This window comes from Lepisma saccharinum, chromosome 4 (genome assembly GCF_977018435.1).
Source record: "Lepisma saccharinum chromosome 4, izLepSacc3.1, whole genome shotgun sequence".
In the NCBI taxonomy this organism is placed as follows: domain Eukaryota; kingdom Metazoa; phylum Arthropoda; class Insecta; order Zygentoma; family Lepismatidae; genus Lepisma; species Lepisma saccharinum.
In genome coordinates, this window is record NC_139232.1 from 111217463 (window position 1) to 111236562 (window position 19100).

General features: G+C 37.2%; 1 protein-coding gene across 1 annotated transcript in view; it reads right to left on the reverse strand.

The window, feature by feature from the left end:
- Positions 1-17178, reverse strand: part of LOC145986762 (cell division control protein 42 homolog) — a 126182-nt gene extending 109004 nt beyond the window's left edge. Inside the window, exon 1 of the mRNA XM_083121145.1 lies at positions 16664-17178. Coding sequence (XP_082977271.1) covers positions 16664-16985 — 322 coding nt within the window. The 5' untranslated portion in view covers positions 16986-17178. The remainder of the gene's footprint in view (positions 1-16663) is intronic.
- Between the last annotated feature and the right edge of the window lie 1922 nt (positions 17179-19100).

Sequence of the window (19100 nt, forward strand, 5' to 3'; positions counted from 1 at the left end):
GTTGCACACACACATACGTAGATGTCTAGTTGCAAGATTGGAAATTTTAGATTTAATTGAAGGCGTGCATCTTATTTGCACTTATCGTGGCTGACAATGCTGGCGGAGATGCGCATATATGCGCTGTCCATATATGTTTATGATTGTCCCTTAATCCATTTCATCTTATCATCATTCATCCTCATCTTCTCTATTCGCCAAAAATTGTAGAAACGCGAAATAAAATAAACCAAATCATTCATTCATACTAAATGTCTGTTCAACTTCACATGTAAGTTTATTTAAATGGATTAGTCTTGAATATAATAAGGAGCGTTTCAGAACAACGGCTGAAACATGTCAAACGATGCAGAAACTGTAAATATTATTTGTAAAATATACAAATATAGAAGTTAAAAGGGTGGTAGCGATTAACCCCAATGCTTTTGGGAAAAGGCAGTGAAACAGAACGTGGTTAAACGTTATTTCTGAATTGGTGACAATGACAAAGAAACACTGGCCTCAATTGCTTTCTAAATGCTAGTTTTATTTAAATAAGGCAGAGATAATAAAGAGAAAAAACGGTGCTGAAAATTAACCAGACTGCTAAATGGCTGCTGGGGCAAACTACAAGCCAGAAGGTAATTTTCATCTACGCAGCCAACAAGCGAGGCCGTACCTACTTCGCACATGCAAGAAAAAAATATTTTTTCTGAGAAATGAAACAATATGTTGTCCCATCCGTTGTCCAGCCTCCATCGTTGCCTTCATGATATTCACACGGGAGCACACACAAATGGAGTTAAGGGTTCACAGCACCTACACCCAGCTCACATTTAGGCACCCATTCATGGCTTGATTGTGCAGACGTACGAAATAAGAACAAGAGTCCGAATCCTATTGTTTGCCCTTAGGAATATTCTGGAGGAACAATGGCCGCTTTCTCACCGGTGGAAATTAACCCTTACCCTCGCCTGTTGAATACGCAAGGACGGAGCCCTGTGCTTCCACGTTTCCGTAGATAATTACAGCATCCAGTGCCATTTAGAGAACTCCTCAACCAAGGTCAAACGAGTATAAAGACTTTAACAGCATGAAGCGAAGAAAACTATTAACAAATGAACGTTAGTTTGCGATCAAAGGGCTGACACCTCCAATCTGACCAATTTTGTAACAGACCCACCTGTCTTTTTGAGCTAATAAGATGGTGGAATTTCTGTAGGAGGATCCGGCAAAGATATATGATGATGTTACGTATAATTTCACAGGTTGTATGCAGTTAATTTGGCATGCATGTCTTAACTTATATTGAATGAACCTTGCAAAGGTTTAGCTGCACAAAGTTATCTAAATTCTACCTCGCTATATCAGCGGTTCTTAACCTTGCATTTACAACGGACCCCTTTCAATATATTTTGTTGTTGCGAACCACCAGGACTTAATATTTGAAGCCCTGAAGTACATCAAATATGTATTTAAACTTGCTCACCAGTACTCCTATTTTAATAATAATAATAATAATAATAATAATAATAAAATTGAGCACTGAATGATAGCCTAATATTTTATATTACGAGGCTTTGTACTATAAACACTCTCTGAAAATAATGAAAACAATAAAAAATATTGTCACGTTTAAAGATGCGTAACACTTGATTTTTAAATGTGTTTCTTTAACAACTGACCATATATTTTCTTAACAAAGATTACCAACATGCTGCGATATATCAAGATCCTGTGTTCCTGTTTGTTTATCTCTATTTGCTTTGTCCAACACGGAACGCTAACTTATTATTGTCACCAAGGGCGTATTGTCAGGAAGATTGTCTTGATTGGTTTGTTTACTTTTACTTCGCTTTTCTGCCTCTTTTGGCTAATCGCGAAGATGAGGATGAGTGATGATATGATGAAATTGGTAAACACTCACTGTAAACTCCAATGGCAAGGCCGGGATTCGAGCCCGGGACCTCTTGCGTCAAATATCGCTGGCACTCATATTTTTCCACCTGATTATATAAGTCAAATAACATCCAGTTGCGGAAGATCGATGCAACATGTGACATCAAAATTAACTGAAGCGCCTAAATCCGTGCTCGCTTGATCGAACAGCGTATCTAGAATTGATCAATTTAAGTTTTGTGTAGATTGAGCGTGTCCTGTACTCTGTGTGTTCTGCAGTACAAAATATTCGAGCTATTCTCCTCACAAGTTATCTTTTCAACGTTGAACACGAACAGCGTACCCGATTGGAGATTAAGGATTATGTCTACCCTGAAGCACCGACATACAACTGATGTTAGATGACTCGAACTGATTGGTAGTGGAACTGCTAATTCAAGACTCTGCAGCCTTGGTTCCACCGGCTTTGGTAAGAAGAGAGTAGGAGTCCTCGGCTCTTTTCAAAGTCGTCGTTCTCCTCACGGACAATTTGCATGACGACCTTCAAAAATCCAGCCAGGAACACAGAGGTTGCATTCCTTCCGGCGGTAGGTAGAGCGCTGCTGCTGCCACTACGCGGAAAGACATGCAGTGACGTTTCCTAGCAGGGAATTTTCCCAGGAGAGGGATATTTTGTAGTCTAAAATTGCATAATCGAGAAGCATCGAAATATGTGCAAGAAGCAGGGAAATTAGACGTCATGAGCTAATGAACTACACAATTGCTTATTGACTCAAGGTTGCTTCCACTTTTCCTCTTCTGGTGGATTATGAACATCTGAAATATCGTATTTCTTGATTGATTGATATTACTTCGCTTTTCTGCCACTTTTGTCTAACTGCGAAGATGAGGATGAATGGTGATTGGATAAAATGAATGAAAGGACAAACACACACGGAGAAACACAACATGAACCCCAAGGAGGATTATACTGGCCGTGGGTCTAGACGCCAGAGCCTCGCTAGTCTGCAAAATGCAGGTTGGCATGTGTGTGTCATCGCAAAGGGTCGCCCCTAACACCCATAAAATATCTTCTTTCGTTTCAGTCTGTAAAGGAGTCCCTGGTTCGATACCCTGTCGAGTAATGACACAGTGGCTCGAATCCCACTTTAAACTGTAGGTGCAGTCCCGATTAGCCATTCTTTGCATAAAGTGGACTTAAAACAATATTTCAATCAATTAATCGTTTCAGTCTGAACATGGTTTAGGCCTATTAATTAAAATGAAAAGTGTAGGAACTTTCAAGTTCTAAGTTTAATTAATAGTGAAGAGTGAAGGTAAAGCATGTTTTTTCGAAATCACGGGATAAACTCTTTTAAGAGGGAATTTTAAGGTAGGAATGGGAAATTTCTCTTTGGGCGAGGAACATCACTGAAGGCATGCGCGGGCTATCCGTTCTGCAGCATTTTTGTCTTTTGGTCTTGGAGCACACCAAGTTTTGAACATGACGGCGTTGGATGCTGAGAACAAATTTAGTGACCGAAGAAGACGAACCAAATTTCCATACAGGCTTCACGAAGGACGCTTGTAAAATTAGCTTGCGCACCTGAGTGAGTCAGACGCGAATGTCTGGAACCTTTTAGCCACATTGGCTCCTGTCTTCAGTAAGTGTGCCAAGCCGACACAGAAACTATTACAGCTTTCCCCTAGACCAGCAATTACGCTAATGAGTGTACAGTCCTTTACAAAGAATGGTGATGAAAAGTTTCGGTTCGTTTGGATTCGTTCAGATATGAAAGCCAAGAACTGATTCATCGTGAACACCTGTGACTCACTTTCCATCCGAACTCTGGAACGGATTGAAGGAAAGTGACTCGCAAGTCTTCAAGACACCGTAAGAAAGGAGTTTATATTCTATTAGAAATATCAAGAAAATAACAAACAATCTTTACAAACTTCTGGGATGTGCTGCAAGAAGTACTCAAGACATCTAAATTTTTTAGTAGAGAAAATAAAAGATGTCGTTGCTGTGGCACACTAACCTAACGTCAAATGAATGAATGAACAAGTTAAAATTTTTGGGTGTGTCCGCACATATGGTCATTTTCCACCCTTCAAAGTATACGAGGAAAACATTGTTATCCTTATTAACTGAATAATTCGCATGAAGTGTTCAACTGATCAACACAGGTGTGACAGTAACGAACTTGCAAACAATATTATTTCTCGAAAATATAACAGTAATTTTTATTATTGAAGCTTAGTTATGTCCACTTTATGCACAGATAGCCTAATCGGAACTGCACCTACAGTTTACAATGAGATCCCAACCACTATGTGACTCCATCGGGTAACGAACCCGGAACCCTTTGATTAAAAGGCGATGATGTTACCACTACACCATCAGGAGGCTACATTCCTATTAAAATGACTATCATTGAAGATGCCATTATACAATAGGTTTATTTTATTCAAGATTGTAATACATACATTTCTTTCATATTTGTATCTTGCTCAATTTGGTATCCAAGATTTGGAGTTATTTTATCAGTCGGTCCAAAATAGTGTAATTTATATCTTATATTAATATTTATCTATGGCCATAGTGCACAATTAATAAATGGACATTCGAACGCAAGTGTAAAATGGAACCGTACTGAAAGATATTCCAGTTTTCAACGACACCACAAGCCATTTTGAAACTTGAACCTTTATTTCCAAAAGAAAGAAAGGCCGTCTACTGTCTTTTCGTTAGCTTAGACTCGTCAAATCGATTCAGCAAATGAGTGGGAAAACGCGGCGAACCGAACCGTTCGTTGACCTGGCAACGATTCATTGAAAGCCGATCATAAGCGCTTTTGCAATCCACTAAAAAAAAAAAAAAAGTAAAGTGTTCCCCTGTGCATAGCACCACGCCATGAAGGCGTATAGGGGGTATGGGGGTAACGCCCCACACTTTCTTGATACGGTCGTGAGTGGGGGTGATGTGATCAGCATCACGCCCCTGACCGCCTTTACCCCCCAGGGTTTCCCCCAGGTACCCATGTTATTCGACGCTGGGTAGGCGCCGGGGCCGCTTCCACCGTTAGAAAAGTTCCCGGATTTGAACCGGCCGGGGATCGAACCCGGGACCTTTAGCATGGTAGTCAGACGCGTTACCGACTTTTTTTTCTTTTTTTTTTAAAAAAAGGAAATACCCCCTACACGGAGGTATCCCCCACCATTCACTCTTTTTATCACTTTTACACTTTTTTCAATTCTTACATTTTTCTTTCTTTCTTATCTACTGGACGAACACAAATACCCATGCCTTACCCGGGACTCGAACCCAGAACCCCTGGCGTCCGACTGAGCCACCGCAATCCACTGGAAAGCAAAATCACCTATCCGATAAAGCTCGTTCGAAATCTCATACAAGCGCCGAGCCTAGCTTTTCCTACGTGTTTGTGTACAGCAATCTATGACTTAACGCATTTGGCTGCAGTACAATTGGAAGAGGGTCAAGAAAACCCTTGGCAGCACTTTTATTGCGTCACAGGATACGTTACTGGATCCAAACAGGTACTACTGTCCGCAGGCAGAAGTCCAGAATACATGTTTATCTCACAATCAGTGATAACATTCTCTTATTTTTTCTTTGCTGGTAAGTGGCTTGAATCTATGTTCGTACAAAATACAAAACAATGCCAAGAAGAAAAAAGTGCAAGGGCTTTCCTACAAAGAGCAACAACTAAACAATACGATAAACATGTAAATCACAGACATCTAGAGCTAGACCGGAAAAGCTTATCCTTTAAGATTGGTCAACTTCAAGCCGTAAACAGCCAGGAATAATGGCCCTACCAGACTACCACGATTCTGTTACGTCATATTTCTGTCTGGCAAAGACAGTTTTCATGAATTAACTTCTATTCGTTCACAATGCAAGTCTCCGCCATTCTTTGGATCACCCATCTTCAACCATGAATATATATTTTCCGAATTGGTGGCGCATCTGTGATGGAATCTCTGAAATGCATAGAGTATGTGTTTTCCATGGTTTTGAACATGAGGAAAGAAATGAATAGACAAGATTCCATTATTGGTTCGAATTTGTTCTAACTTCCGAATATGTCCTGTTAAAGCTACGAACGGCTAGCGACAGCTACAGCAGCTTGGAGATACATGCTTAAAGCACCAAACCTGACCTGCCTAACCTACTCACTTTTGCATCTAATAGCAGAAACAAACATCTGATTAGGTTAGGCAAGTTAAGTGTTGTTTATTTCTGTTACTAGATGCATAAGTGAGTAGGTTAGGCAGGTCAGGTTTGGTGCTTTAAGCATGTATCTCCAAGCTCCTTTGAAGCTAGATGCTTGTCTTCGAACGAGAGTACTTTTGGGGAATTTGAAACGCGTTATGTAGGTACGAACAAAATTAAAGTGGATTTGTTTGTATGCACGTTCAATCACATGATGATTTCTAAAAATAATTACAGTAGGACAAGAAGAGAAGAGAGTGGAGATAGGGAGAATTCATCTACTCTAGACGAAAATCAGGGTCACAAATCTGAACGCTGCCGATCAGCATATCTTCTTACAGTAAAATTGCTTTGCTTAGACTTTCACGAGTACACGGCAGTTATTTGCGCTTGGATATGTTTTTGAAGCTAAGGAAGAGCGGAAGAGAAAGTGTTCGATTGCTGACAACGGAACCTGAAATACTCCTTTGAAGATCACTGTTGACAGCTGTTAAACTCGTTTGGTTTTCCATATCGCCGCTGCCCTAGAAGGCCAGGTGAATGCCTGGATGGTACCTTTACCGCTTCCTTGTTATTTTCCTTTTGCTACCCTTTCATCTCGCCTTAGAACAATTCTCTGAATGTTAGTGACAATGGTTCTACATTAGGATGCAATTTTAATTGGACATTATACACATTCTGGTGTTTTATAACTGTACTCATTCTAACACTGCTTTCTTCAAGTGAAGAAATTGGTTCACTTGAAGATGAGAGAAGAGATGCTTTCTCGAAACGTAGTTTTAGAATAAGTATAGTACTTATAAAGCACCAGACAGTGGGTAATGTCCAATTAATATTGCATGCTAGTTAATTTAATGGTGGAACCTTCATTAATTAGAAATGGGCGTCGCCAGAAATGTTTGTAGGGGAAAGGCCTTTGTATAAATATAGTACTAACAGCAGTTATTGTTATCAACAAATAATATTATATTACATATTATTATCAACATCATTATTATATTTTAGTATAAAGACGCTTCTACTCGATACACCAGATGGGTGAATAGCACAATTAATTTATTTTTTAAAAAAATCCATACCGTTATTAGAGCAAAATTAACCCATTAACCGTCCAGTTATAACTAAAATTGTTATAAAATTATGAATTTACATATTACGTTGAAATTAAATGTGAAGCCTCACTTCTTAAATCAGAGCAATGCTAGGTGTGATCAAGCAAAAAAAATTCCTGGGGGAGTGGCCAAGAAGGAACTGCAAGGTACACTGGTAAAAGAGATATCACCGACGGGATAGATGATATTAAATTAATCCTACGCTGATGTGTAGCGAATGACGAAAGACTGGAAAACCTAGAGATTGCAGGAACTTACAGAGAACAAGTTAATTAATTAATGTATGCATGTGCACATAGCGGTCAACAGTAAATAGGGGTTCATGAGAGTTGTTAGCCTGGGTCTTCCTTCACACATACGGTAAGTCCTTGCCAGCGTCTTTCGCAATATATCCGCATTGAGTTCGCTGCCGCAGATTATTGAGGCTCGGGCTGCGAGAACCAGAGAGTGCCGGGAGGAGCAAAAAGCCTTCCTGCAACCGAGTCCTCCTTTGTCATGGAAAGCAATTGGAGAGAATTGAGTCCGACAGCTGAATTCTTCCTTCGGCGATGGCTTAAGATTTTGGCGGCTCAGGCATCGATCGAAAGGGATTGCGCCAACGATGGAGAGAGAGATCTTCTCCTTCCGTTCTGTTCCTCCAAGAGGCTCGCAGAAAGGTCGTACTTAGCAGGTGGGGGATAGTATAGAGATTGGTCCTTTCGAGACTTAGGACTTACGGTCCGAGAATGGCCAGATGTAGCCCTGAACCATTCACTGCTTCCTTTCGCATATTGTTTTTCCTATTCACTATTTTATGAAGAAAAAATTACGTACCAGTGATTTCGACTGTAAGTATTATGCTCGCAAGTCGTCTGTGATTCAAACCAAAAAGTTACTGAACTGAAAGCGAAAAAAATTTGCGTGGTTCACAGTTTAATATCCTTTTCTGTGACGTTTACCGCCGCTGGTATGAGATATTTAGCAAGTGTTTGTTATGTTAAGTGTTCTTTGACAAAGAAAATGTCTTGGGTTTTTAACAACCGGAAGTAAGATACAGATCTTTCCTTGGAGGTTCAGAAGCGTTAAATGTTGTCAGAACTCCAAATGGGTAAAAGACAGGCAAAACATTGACATCTTCTTTTAGTAAATAATAGATGTATTTTGTAAAAATGTAGCGTGAAACACAAAAGTGGTTACGAAGCATAGTATAAAAATAACTTAAAAGCAAAAAATTCACTAAGAAAGGAAGAATTATGATTAATGTGGCCTATGAGTGAAGACATTTTTTAATCCTCACGTGTCCGCATCTCGTCTCGTTTCAGACTTTACTAAACTTCAATTTGAGGTGTATAAAAATTTCTACCAAAGCAAAAAAAAAAGCTTTGCAAAAGGCTGTCTGCTTATTTAAAGATGGGTTTATTGTTCTTTAATGTACAGAAACATAACACAGGCGCAACCCTACATTAGAACGACTTCTTATGATAACACGCGTCTATGTAAATTTATTGCAAGTCACGGACATCTTTACTCAGCGCAAAATTCTCATTCAGCAGGGCGTAGTACGTGTGCGAAAACTAGAACATCCAGGGAACGGATTTATATGTAGTAAAAATGTGCTAAATATGTAAATACATATTTAGTTATTTTTAAGTTACCTTTTTTATTATAAGACACTACACGTGCTACATAAAATACAGTACACTTACAATGACGTTAAATGTAAAATGTGTTTTCATTTTCTGTTTCCAAAACAATTAAACAAAATTTTGTTGTAAGTGTTCGAACTTAAATTTCCTTCTGTTGTATCTTTAGGTGGATTTATATTGACTAAAACTACGTTCAATATCGCAAGAAGTAATTGGAGTCTATTTCAAATTTGTCAGTTATTCCCAAGAAATTCACTCAATTCTTTCGGTCACACGGGAACATGTAGTTATTGCGCGAGTATGGAGTTAATGTTAAGAAATGTTCTGAAATATGGAAAGAATATGTAAAAATAATTAAAATATGTAAAATATGATCAAAAACCTAAAATATATGTACAAATATGGAAAATAAAAACTGAATTTTTCGAGTATACATACCATGATGTCCAAAGATAATACAAAATATAAATGATATCAGCTTCATACATAAATATGTATTTGCATATAAATCGGGTCCTTGATAGTATCTTCGGAGAACGTATTGTTTAGTTTTTTAAAATGTTCTCTTACACATGCTTGCATAAAGAATACTAATACACTAGGTATTTATTTACGTTAACATGCTCCCACACATTGGAGGAATGAATATTTCTCTGTACAGTACGTTTTGTTACGTATCCTGATCATATTTTTCTTATCAAATTTCTCCACAACGTGGGATGCTAAAATATACACTATGTACACATTACGGATTGAAAAATTGTCAAAGTGGAGATCCAGATTCTTATTTTAAAAACAAGAAAAAGAAATGTGCGCAAACTTTCTTCACCATTTGAAGGCTTAGGCCAAATTAGTGAAGCTTTCGAGTTACATTTACTCGTATATTATTTGAGTGAGCCCAAAGTTTTGGAAAGAAATCATTAGAACACCACAAGAGTACTAACAACACCTCTCCTCGATTTGTAGCAGTGGCATATTCTTCTATGTTATCTGGCAAACCAATGTTTTCATATGTAGATATAGAAATTGCAGCAAAAATTGAAGTTGTCGAACTTCTGTATTTGTTTTACTTACATGCCTGCATTGGTGTTTTATTTATTATTATATATAATTTATATGTAATACATATATGCATTAAATAAGAATTGTTGCGGTGAACCAGGTCAATTTTTCAGAATACGCCACTGAATTCTGTAGGCAAGAAACAGAGAACTTTGAGAGCAGCAGGAAAAATGCAACTTTTCGTTACACCCTCAAACCACATCCTATCGGCACGCCCCTGTCCACCTTGGGACTGCAGTCTAAATTTACGAATCAATTCACGTCAATCAAATTTTCCGCAGATTTTTTTAACACTGTCAGCAGCTGAGCGATTTCGAACGTCCCTGTCGCTATGTTGAAATCTACGTAGATGAATTGGAATCTCGTTTAAAATATAGATGTCGCTAGTGCAGGATTTTCGATTTGTCCAGAATAAAAAGCGAATACATAGCAATGTGAACAATAGATAAGAACCAATAAAGAAAAGGAATAAAATAGATAACAAAAGGACTAAACAAAGATCATTACATTCATTGAGCTCGCTGAAACAGTTAAGCAAACTCTTCAATTTCCTTCTTTTCGCTGCGTAATTGCAAGTCCTTTTAGTATTCCTGGTTGATTCTAGAATCACTACTGTTTGTTTACGCAACACATAGTCAACGATATTACGTAAGACACATGTGAAACTGCGATGTAACATTATTTACAGTTCTGATATCTGGACGATCCGATGTCGTCACGTTGTTGGTCTCGGGTTCGATAATCCCCCCCCCCCCCCTGGAAGCACATAATGGTTCGGATCCCACTTTAAACTGCAGGTCCAGTCCCGATTGGTCTATCTTATAATATGCTACTAACTGAGTTTGAATTTTCCTCTTTGAAAACTAGATCTGATATTGCAAAGCATATTTTATTATATAAAGTTGTTAGGTAAAAAATTTGTTAGTGATAAGATATTGGAATTAGCAAATAAGTGTGCTCCTTCTGAGCCTATCCCTCTAAGTTTCAATAATGATACTTTTTTAGATCATTAGGTAGGCCTATGCCTAATACTCCGAAAGATCATCAAAATAATTCAGAAGTCAGGCCGGTAGAAGTTATTAGTAGTCTTAGTAGTTTTAATAATAGGCCTATGTCTAATATCCTTGAAGATCATCCAATAAATACAAAAGTCAAACTTGCGGAAGTTGTTAGTAGTAGCTTTAATAATCAATATAAGCCTAATGAAATTGTAACTCTTCTCTGGAATATCCAAGGCTTCTCAAATAAATATACCATTGTTGAAGACTATGTCTCTACATTGAATGCCGATTTCTTATGTATAATTGAGCACTGGCTACGTCCCAGCGAAATTGATCTTTACGGTTTTAAGGGCTACAACTTGAGTAGTAGTTATTGTAGACCCACTAGAAAACATGGAGGATGTGCTATTTTCATCAAGAAAACCTTTTCTCACAGGCCTGTCCACAGTGTAAACAGCATGTCTATTGAAATGGTATTTGAGGTTACGGCATCTTTTCTTGTAGAAATAAACACTATCTTAGTTGCAGTATATAGGCCGAATGTTGAGTGTAAAGATTTTAAATTATTTATTGATAGAATGCACAACCTCTTAGAACATGTGTGTACATTTAATGCTAAGATTATTTTATGTGGAGATTTCAATATTGACTTTCGGTTAGTAAAGAATCTAGAAGGTGTTATGTTAAATAATCTATTTTCCTCGTTCAACTTAGCTATAACTACAACTGAGATTACTAGGCCCAAACTCGGAGGTGGAAGTTGCCTTGATAACATAGTTACTGTTATGGATGGGTTAATTAAAAGCTCAATTGTTAAAACTGTTGTATCTGATCATTGGGCAGTTTTACTTAAGTCTCAGGTTAATTTTCCTAAAGTCTCATCTAAAATTGATACCAAAAACTGCAAGTTAAGAGTGGGACTAATGAAAGAGGAAAATATTTTAAAATTTCACGATGAACTATCACTTGTTAACTGGAAAATTATGTATCGTTCTGTAAATAATATAAATGGCAAAGTAAAATTTTTAATGTCTGAAATGTCTAATTCAGCTGAAAGGGCATTTCCTCTAAAGTATGTTGTAGGCAAACTTACTAAACCCAAACCTACAAGGGTTAGAAGTAAAGAAATTGACAAACTCAAAGGAGAATGTGAACGTTTTTATGACTATTATATTAGTACTGGTTCAAATGGCATGAAGAATCTGTATATAAATAGTAAGAAGAAATTATATAGATTAGTTAGGGAAACTAGGATTAAGGTTAATGATAATTTTATAAACAACTCTAGTAATAAGTCAAAAGCAATGTGGGATATTGTAAAAAAAGAGAGTAATTCCATACATGTGACCAGAAAAGATTTTAATAACCAACTTAGCGCGTCTGAACTCAACAATTTTTTTATTAATAAAGTTGAAGAAATCCTGAACAAAGTTTCATCTTGCCCAAGTAAAAATGATTCAAGTTTTTATTTAAATGGATTATTAAAACCTACAACTACTTTTAATTTTCATCTTGTTGAAGTAAAAGACATTGAAAGAGCAATCATTAAAATGAGTAGTAGTAGATGTGAGGATATTTATAACTTAAGCTCTATCATATTGAAATATGGAGTAAATTTTATAAAGGAACCTTTAACTCACATTATAAACTCATGTATTATTGGGTGCGTTTTCCCTGAAGACTTCAAGCTTGTAAAAGTGATACCCATATTTAAAAAGGGTAATAAGTCTTTTCCTGATAGTTACAGACCTATTTCGTTGGTTCCAGTCATATCAAAAGTTTTTGAGATTGTCCTAAATAATCAGATTGTTGATTATTTTGAACAAAATAAGTTATTTAGTAACTCTCAATTTGGCTATAGAACTGGGCTAGGGACTGTTAAGGCTGCTGTCTCATTCTTGAAAAATTGTATATTAGGGTTAGACAGTAAGAAAGTTGTTAATGTGAAACTATATGATTTGTCCAAAGCATTCGATACTGTATCTCACTCTCTTCTGCTAAAAAAGTTAAGATTTTATGGTTTTGAGGATGGAGCGCTGTCACTTTTGCAATCATATTTAAGTGGGAGATCTCAGAGAGTAGTTTTTGAAGAAATGGAGTCAAACTTGTTACCTGTTAAACATGGAGTACCTCAAGGATCTATTATGGGTCCTATTCTTTTTATTATTTACATAAATGATTTGCCATATAACATTTCAACACCCTTGGTCAGTAGTTACCTATTTGCTGATGATATCAATATCTGTTTGAACTCTGATTCTAATAATCTTTTAAGGTCCTCATTAAAATCTACTTCCGATATTGTACAGGACTGGTGTACTGCTAACTTGCTTTGTATAAACACTGATAAGATCCAAAACTTGGAACTTACATATTATAGTAATAATCATAATACAGGGCATGAAAAGAATTCTGTCACCTTTTTGGGATTCTTAATAGATCATCATTTGGAATGGGAGGATCATATCAGTAGAGTTGAATCCAGGGTTAGCAAAGGGGTTTATTTAATCCGTAGGTTAAGATTGTGTGTAAGCTTGAAGGTTCTAAAAACTGTTTATTATGCACAGATACACAGTCACTTAAGCTATGGTACCTTACTTTGGGGTCATCAGCCTTCAATAAAAAGGTTATTAAAAATGCAAAAAATATGTGTAAGATTAATGTGTGGTCTTCCAAGCCGTGGCCACTGTAAGTTAAGTTTTGTTAGACTAGGTATTATGACAGCTCCTGCTATCTTTGTATTCCAATGCCTACTCTATATAAAAGAGAACATTCACATTTATGAGGAGTTAGGGTGTTCACATGCCTATCAAACCAGAAATAGGGATTGTTTAGGATTGTTTAGATGTAATTACAAGAAGACACAAAAAACCTTCTACTACATGTCAGTTAAGTTTCACAATGCTCTCCCTCTGTCTTTAAGGCAACTGCCCTTTTTAGAATTCAAAAGAAAAGTACAAAAAATATTAACCGATAACTGTATATATAGGGTAGAAGAATTCTTTGAAATTAATTGTATTAGGTAAAATAGTTATGATTGTAAAACAATAATGTTAACAACTAAATTTATGTAAGTGGTGTTACGTTTCTAAAATGCTTTTTGGATGTTGTTTTTTTTTTTGTAAGATCTATAGATACTTTATTTGTACATTTCTGACGATTGTAATACATGTGATGTTCTCACATGTTTCTACAATAAAAATTATTATTATTATTATTATTATTATTAATGGTCTAACCGAAACAGAAGAAGTTTTGCAAAGATTAAACTTCTGTACTAAACCTCAATCATTAAGATTGCGTCAACCGTTCATATGCACTTTTTCCAAAAATTTGGTCCATCAGAATTCTGTGGTCATTAGTATGTGTAGACTACATAATAGTATTACTAAGGATAAAATTGATGTAGATTTTGCATTCCCTTACGCAAAGTACATATCAGTAATAAAGGGCTACTATTCAAGACAAAGTTAAAATTAACGATAAATGGTATTTACTTTTCTTATTTTTATGTTTTGTATTGTATGTATTGAATTGTACTTAATGTTATGGATTTGTATATTATTTTTATGTTTATATGTTCGATAGTCTGAAAAATATCAAAATGAGAGTTGGGTGTTTATCTCTTTTGTTTAGTGCGGGTTTTAATATGGAGTTTCGTTATACTGTTTGAAGAATGAAGCTTTAGCTTCATGTATATTGGTACTATAATATTATTCTAGTTTTATAATTTTTCTTTTGTTGTATTAGTTGTATTATGTTTGTCGGTGGGTATATTGTATTGTATTTTGTATTGTATTTTTTATCTTTTATTTTTTTTGTGTTGCATAATGTGAGTATTGGGTTTGTAATATCCCATTGTAATTGGAGCATTGCTCTGTTATGGGATTACTTATAAATAAATAAATAAATCTGTGCATAAAGCGGACTCAAACTCAACATTATTTACAGTTTAGCTTTTTTATGTAATTTTTATCTGCATATTTTGGTTTTTCGCAACATCTTTAATTGATCTCAATTATATTTATTGTGGGGGGACAAAGAAAAGAGTTCAAAAGAAGATTTATGACTTTTTGAGAAAAAAATCCTTTACATTTATTCCCTAGGTAATAGTTAAAAAGGTAAAGTTTCCCATATATCACCGTGCCATGAAGACACATTTAGGGGATGTGGGTGTAGGGTTCCATACATTCTAGATCGCGGCCATTTTAGAAGTATCAGCACCACGCTCCAGCTGCCTTTACCCCCCAGGGTTGCCCCGCCGGTACACATTGATTTGAGGCTGGGTGAGCCCCAGAGCCGCTTTATGCGGAGACAAGACCGGAAATATTACGACCTTAGATCATCCACCCCGGAAATCGAACCTTGGACTCCTGCATAGCAGTCAAGACGCCCTACCGCGGCTTTACGAGAAGAAAATCTCGCTAATGTTGATCATTTCAGATGTCATCAAGGTTGTTTGGCTTATGTGTACAGCTACAGCGTTGTATTTTGTAACTCTATGTTAACCGTGACGGGAAGAATGAAAGAGAGAGGGTCAGCAAGTAGTCACGGTGGTCTAGTCGGTGTGGCATCTGACTGCCACGCGGGAGACCCGGGTTCGGACCCCCCCCCCCTAGTATTAAAATTAAATAATGAAAATGTTGTTTTCGCATCTATTCTATAATCGATGCTAGCAACGATTAGAGTGAGAACATAGAACCAGAGATAAGGGTATTATAGTTATATACGTTATAATTCGTTCATCTATGATAGAACTTTGATGAACAGCTTTGAAGGAGAGTACCAAAGAAGAATTAGGGAGATTACTATTTATATTATTAACGTATAAAATATTAATCAGGAACTGTACTTTCGTCAACTGGATCTAACATCCGTTGTTATTATTCAATAAATATTAATTTCCTTGCCAGAGCAATTGTTTTATGTAAATTTTGGCGTTCTTAGCTACACGTAAGCTAGATAATGAATATGTGCTGTTATTCTATTCTTATTCTATTCTTCTTATCTATTCATGTAACAATAACCATACAGTATTAATCAATTTACATATTTTAATTAATGTCATTTTCATTTAATATTTATTATTATTATTCCTCAGACACTTGGTTCGGACATCCCCCCAACTATATTTCTAAATACGTGCCTGATGGTGATGGACAATTTGTAAGGGTATATTTAGATTCGAAAAGGCCACACACTGGGCCTTTGTGAAGAATTTTGGGGGATGTTGAGGAAATTTGGAGGATGTAAGGGATGTGTCGATAAAACACCGACATCGGTGAGTAGCAAACCTGAGGAATAAAAGGTGGCCGATATGTCTCTTCATGGCTCGATGCAGTGGGCCTATATTGCATCCCGATATTGTCACAATGTACAGGGTCAACGAAGTTAGTAATAAGGTCTGTTTTATACAGCGTATATTGATGCACTTGTAAGTTGAATTGTATCTCCTGCAAATATAGTGTATAAAGAAACAAACTGCCGGAGTACTAATTGAAGTAAGTGTACGTACACCCAACGGCGAAAGAAACAGTAGACGAATTGTCCACCACCATTTTCATTCGGTCTGTATTACACAATGTGATGACAATGAATTGAAATAATAACGTCAATAAGCAGACAACAATGCCTGTTTCGAACCAACATAGTTTCATTCCTTAAGACAACACAGAATGTAGAATAAAAAGGTAATGAAAATAGTGCAGGGCAATTTGCCTACCATTATCTTTGCCGTTGACTGTACCAACATGCAGAGGAACTTACCGTTGTAGTTGTCGAAGGCTGTGGGGACGTACTCCGTGGGGAACCCGTTGGTGCTGTAGCTGACGACGAGCGACGTCTTCCCGACGGCTCCGTCGCCGACGAGCACGCACTTCACCCTCCCTTTGCAGTCCTTGAATTGCTCCTCGTTGGAGATCAACAGGCTGGTCGCCCGGTCGTTCATGTAGGGCGGCATGTCTTCGGCCGCCCTGGGCGAGCCCGTGAAGCGAGGCACGCTGAACTCTTTGCAAACCTTGAACTTCTCCTTCTCACCTTCTCCCCGCCATTCCTTGACGCCGCGGATAGCACCTTTCACAGCGCGCATTCAAAATGCAGTCACCGCGGACGGGTCGAGCTCAGAAACACAGGACACCGACGGAAGCACACATCGGAACTCGACGTCACTTTTCCTTCCCCCCGCTAGGGAACAAAAATTCACACGTTACAGATCCTTCCCGAAATGCTGTTGGAGCAACGCAAACCGACCTCTCTCCTGCTTGGTACGGCAACTGGTTTCTCACGACTGGTCGGACAGCTGACTAGAAAAGACGTCACGCCGACAAAACTACCGGCGCACGCATCGCCTCAGTGTTTCTAACCCTACGAAAATTATATTGCGTCCAGCACAATTTGATTGATTGATTGATTTAGTTTATTTTACTTCGCGTTTTGTGCCTCTTGGCTAATTTGCGAAGAAGGGGATGAGTGAAATGATGAAATTGATGAATGGACATTCACAAACAACCAAGCCCGACCGGGATTCGAACCCGGGACCCTTGGCGTCGCAGCGCGATGTGCTAACCACTCGGCCACAGGGTCGGGCAGCACAATTTGAGTCCGGTAAAAAGAAAAAAGCACATGCGACTCTGAAGGGGGGGGGGATATGTTTTCAGTGTCTTAAAAAAATAGACTTGGAAACAAAATTAGGCCCTGCAGCAAACACTTCAACAAAGGTTTGTATAATGGTAAAAAGGGTGTAATTATAAAAACCTACAGATTAACTAAAGTTTTATTCTTGAACCAATGTTCATGTCTTTCAAACAGAGTTTTGTGTTTTAATAAATAGTAGATGTATAAAATTATTATTTATGGCACTCATTTTCATTTTCTAAAAGAGGAACAAAATAGGATTTACTTTCTTAAAATTGTTAGTGTAGCATTTTAATATGAGTCACAGACATATGTGGTAAGACTCGTGCAAATCATTGCAAGTCGCTGTAATGTTTCAAACGAAATCAGTGTTTTCGGGAGGGGGGCGGGTCCTTGCTTGCATGATCTGTGTTCACTTCACGAATATGAAAATTAGCCATAAGTAACTTCAAAATAACATATATATGAACATTACATTGTATATTCATCATGTTTGTCTACAAACTTAATAGGAAAAATTGTCAACAAATCCTTATCTTTGATACACACCCTTAGTAAACAAAACTAATCTTCCGTGTCCCCTGTTGTGTGACGTGAAGGATGCATCAAATAAGGAAATGACGTTACTTATTGCATATTTGATCTTAGATCTTTGTATGAAATATACACGCTTGTAATGAGCATTATGATCACTGTATGGTTCTATCACGTGTAGTTTCTATTTATAAGTATCCGAGCTTTCAAATATATTTTTGCAAGAAATGTTCTCAGAAATAAGATAGTTGAATTGTATACAAAATATGAAACATACTAATACTTGAATTTTATCTTCTTTCTACATTAGCCACATGTTGCATGAATGTTTCTTCACATCACCTCCCTCCAACCCCAGTTTCAAATTGCTCATAAAATTACTGCTTGTAAATTCTAATTAATGAGCTTTGTTCATAAAAATATGGATACACTATTTTATATTTCAGCTCTTATTCATAACATTTCGTATTTTCCATTGTATATTTTTCATATTTGGAAGTATACGGTCCACACGCTAGTACGCCTTGCTTGCGCAGTTCAAAACTGTACAGGAAGAGATGTTGCAGTTCTGGCGCGTCCACACGCTACGTCTTGCTGTACATTTTTCCTACTCAGTTCCGCGCTGTCCCATGGTGGCGCTGTCCATCATGGAGGAAGTGCTACTCTGGCCAACTTTAGAAGTTTATCTTCCAAAGAGAAGGCAAATTAAACATCTTAAGAGCACGAGGCGTTCAGGATGGTACAGGCACTGGCTACTGAAAATGAACCATTTTTCTCACGTGACGTTACTTCGTGAATTGCGTGGTGAGAAACATTGTGGTTATTTACTTATCATCATGTCCTCTTATAAATATGTGAATAAATAAACCTCCATTGTCAATGTTTAGCACTACCTAAAAGACTTTTCCAATAGTTCACTAAGATTAGTTTTCCTAATTCCATAGAATACTTTACAATGTTCAAAAATAAAAAGTTAACATAAATACCCTTTCTTGATGATTCTCTTATGAAAAATGTGTTTATAATTCAGCTTGCT